Source organism: Limulus polyphemus, unplaced genomic scaffold (genome assembly GCF_000517525.1).
Source record: "Limulus polyphemus unplaced genomic scaffold, Limulus_polyphemus-2.1.2 Scaffold1341, whole genome shotgun sequence".
In the NCBI taxonomy this organism is placed as follows: domain Eukaryota; kingdom Metazoa; phylum Arthropoda; class Merostomata; order Xiphosura; family Limulidae; genus Limulus; species Limulus polyphemus.
In genome coordinates, this window is record NW_013666951.1 from 216,917 (window position 1) to 219,346 (window position 2,430).

Consider the following 2,430-nt stretch of genomic DNA (forward strand, 5'->3'; position numbering starts at 1 on the left):
GTAATGTTTTTTCGTTAGTTCTTGTAGTATCATATCCTATATTACTTTCTAGTAGTGTAATTGAGTTTTTTCGAAGTTGGTGTTTGTGACCATATCCTATATTACTTGTCAAAGTGAATTGTTTTTTCGTAAATTGGTTCTTGTGATTGTATCCTATATTACTTTCAGAGTGAATGAATTTTTTCGAAGTTGGTGTTCGTGACCATATCCTATATTACTTTCAGAGTGAATGATTTTTTCTTTTCGAAATTTATTTTTGGTGAATGAAATTCTCAGCTGAGTTAATACAATGATCCTTTTTGGTTTGCTCTTTTAGGCACATTTAATGGGAAAATGTGATCCAATTTTCAATGAAAGACGCAAATAAACTGATAAAACAGCAATGTTTTGGGTTGATTGCCCAGAGATATGGCATATAAATATATGCTATTGAAATAAAACAAAAAAAATTCCGAAATAATGGCAGTACGTAGTTTAGTCAAGTCTTGTAATTTGATATAGAAAGATAGTCTCCATATATGTCAGCGTTAAGTTTACATACTTATAACGCTAAAATTCGGGGTTCGATTCCCTGCGGTGCCCCCCCCCCCATTGGCAGCGGTATGTCTGCGGTCTCCCAACGCTAGAAACCGGGTTTCGGTACCTGGTGATGGGCAGAGCACAGATTGCTCATTGTGTAGCTTTGTGCTTAATTTCGAACCCAACTTGCAAGTTTGCACCTGCGGTGGACAGAGTACAGATAGATTATTGTGCAGTTTGCTCTAAAAAATTAAACAATTGACGCGGAGTCAAATTAAGAAAATATTTAAGACAACAAAAAGAGAAAGTAGAGATGTATATATTAATAAAAAATATATGAGAAATATCAAATACTTTTAGAGATTTCAGTCACTATCTTCCAGTGATATTGAAACTATCAGTTAATTTTTTTAATCATTCATTTAGATCCATAATAAATATCAATATTTCCTTAGCATACAATAATATATCCTTTGTTAAGTTCTTTGGCCCATGATGCCTAATGTAAAATACTTTGTTTGTTTCGGAATTCTGCGCAAAGCTTCTCGAGGGCTATCTGCGCTAGCCGCCCCTAATGTAGGAGTGATAGACTAGAAAGAAGCTCATTAGTCAACACTACTCTGCCCCCCAGTGGCACAGTGGTATGTCTGCGGAAACCGGGTTTCGATACCCGTGGTGGGCAGAGCACAGATAGCCCATTGTATAGCTTTGTGCATAACTTCAAACAAACAAACAACACTACCCACTAACAACTTTTGGGCTACTCTTTTATCAACGAAAAGTCAGACTGACCATCACATCATAACTCCACCCACGGCTGAAAGGGCGAACATGTTCTGTGATGGGATTAGAACTCGCGACCCACAGATTGAAATTCGAGCGCCCCATTCACAAGGCCAATAAACTAAACATGCCATACCATTAAGTATTCCATTGTAGGGAACTTTTCTATGCTGAAGGGTTGTTTGAAACTTCTGATATTCAGAATGAAATGGTTTCTTTTAAAGCAGTTTTAACCTAAATGAACTAGGCGGTAAGTGGATCTTGTTAGCATATTATCAGAAAATATCTTATGTCTTGATATTTCTTTTGACGAATACACAACTTGTAATGAATTACAAACAAATGGTTAAATTTAATAAAACAAATTTAGTAACGTGTAATTTTTTTTAATTTCATTAGGGAAAGAAACAGTGCTCCACGACGACCTCTTCGTTTGATGTCGGTGAGTGATTATGTGATATTGAAACCATGCAAAAGATTAATAATTATCACCTTTCTGAAAGGGCAGTAGTTTTGGGCGTCAATTTCGTTAATTTTATGATTTCGGAATTGTGTTGTATTTTGAATGTTGTGCAATAATGAAATGATATTGAAGTTATAATTACTCGTTATCTAAAAGTGCATTATGCAAGGAGATAATTTTTCTTTTGTATTTGGCACTTCCAATTCTCAAAAAGAAATTTTATCGGCAGAATGCAGAAACGGTCCCTTATGGTAAGTTATACATGGCAAACTGTAGTCAGAGGAAGAGAATATGTTCTATTAGGACCCCTAGAGGAACTCTGAAGGCCATCTAGGCTATTGTGTGACGCGGCTACCATCTGTAACAAATGACACGGTAGTCCTCAGGGACCACTTGAGCAATCCTCATTTGTGTGTTCGCTTGTGGATCAAATATCGAGCCAGTAGGATGGTTATAAATGGATGATTATATGCTGCTAGTGGTAGTAACAACGCTTTCAGCTGTGTTTGGATCATAGATTCGTATTCGTCCCCGTATTTCTTATATAAATGGATGATTATATGCTGCTAGTGGTAGTAACAACGCTTTCAGCTGTGTTTGGATCATAGATTCGTATTCGTCCCCGTATTTCTTATATAAATGGATGATTATATGCTACTAGTGGT

General features: G+C 36.3%; 1 protein-coding gene across 5 annotated transcripts in view; it reads left to right on the forward strand.

Annotated features, from left to right (window-relative positions):
- LOC106463165 (SKI family transcriptional corepressor 1 homolog-B-like) overlaps positions 1-2,430 on the forward strand; it is an 86,448-nt gene that overhangs the window by 74,010 nt on the left and 10,008 nt on the right. For all 5 annotated transcript variants that reach the window (XM_022390612.1, XM_022390615.1, XM_022390611.1 and 2 more), the window contains one exon: positions 1,702-1,744. In XM_022390612.1, coding sequence (XP_022246320.1) covers positions 1,702-1,744 — 43 coding nt within the window. The remainder of the gene's footprint in view (positions 1-1,701; positions 1,745-2,430) is intronic.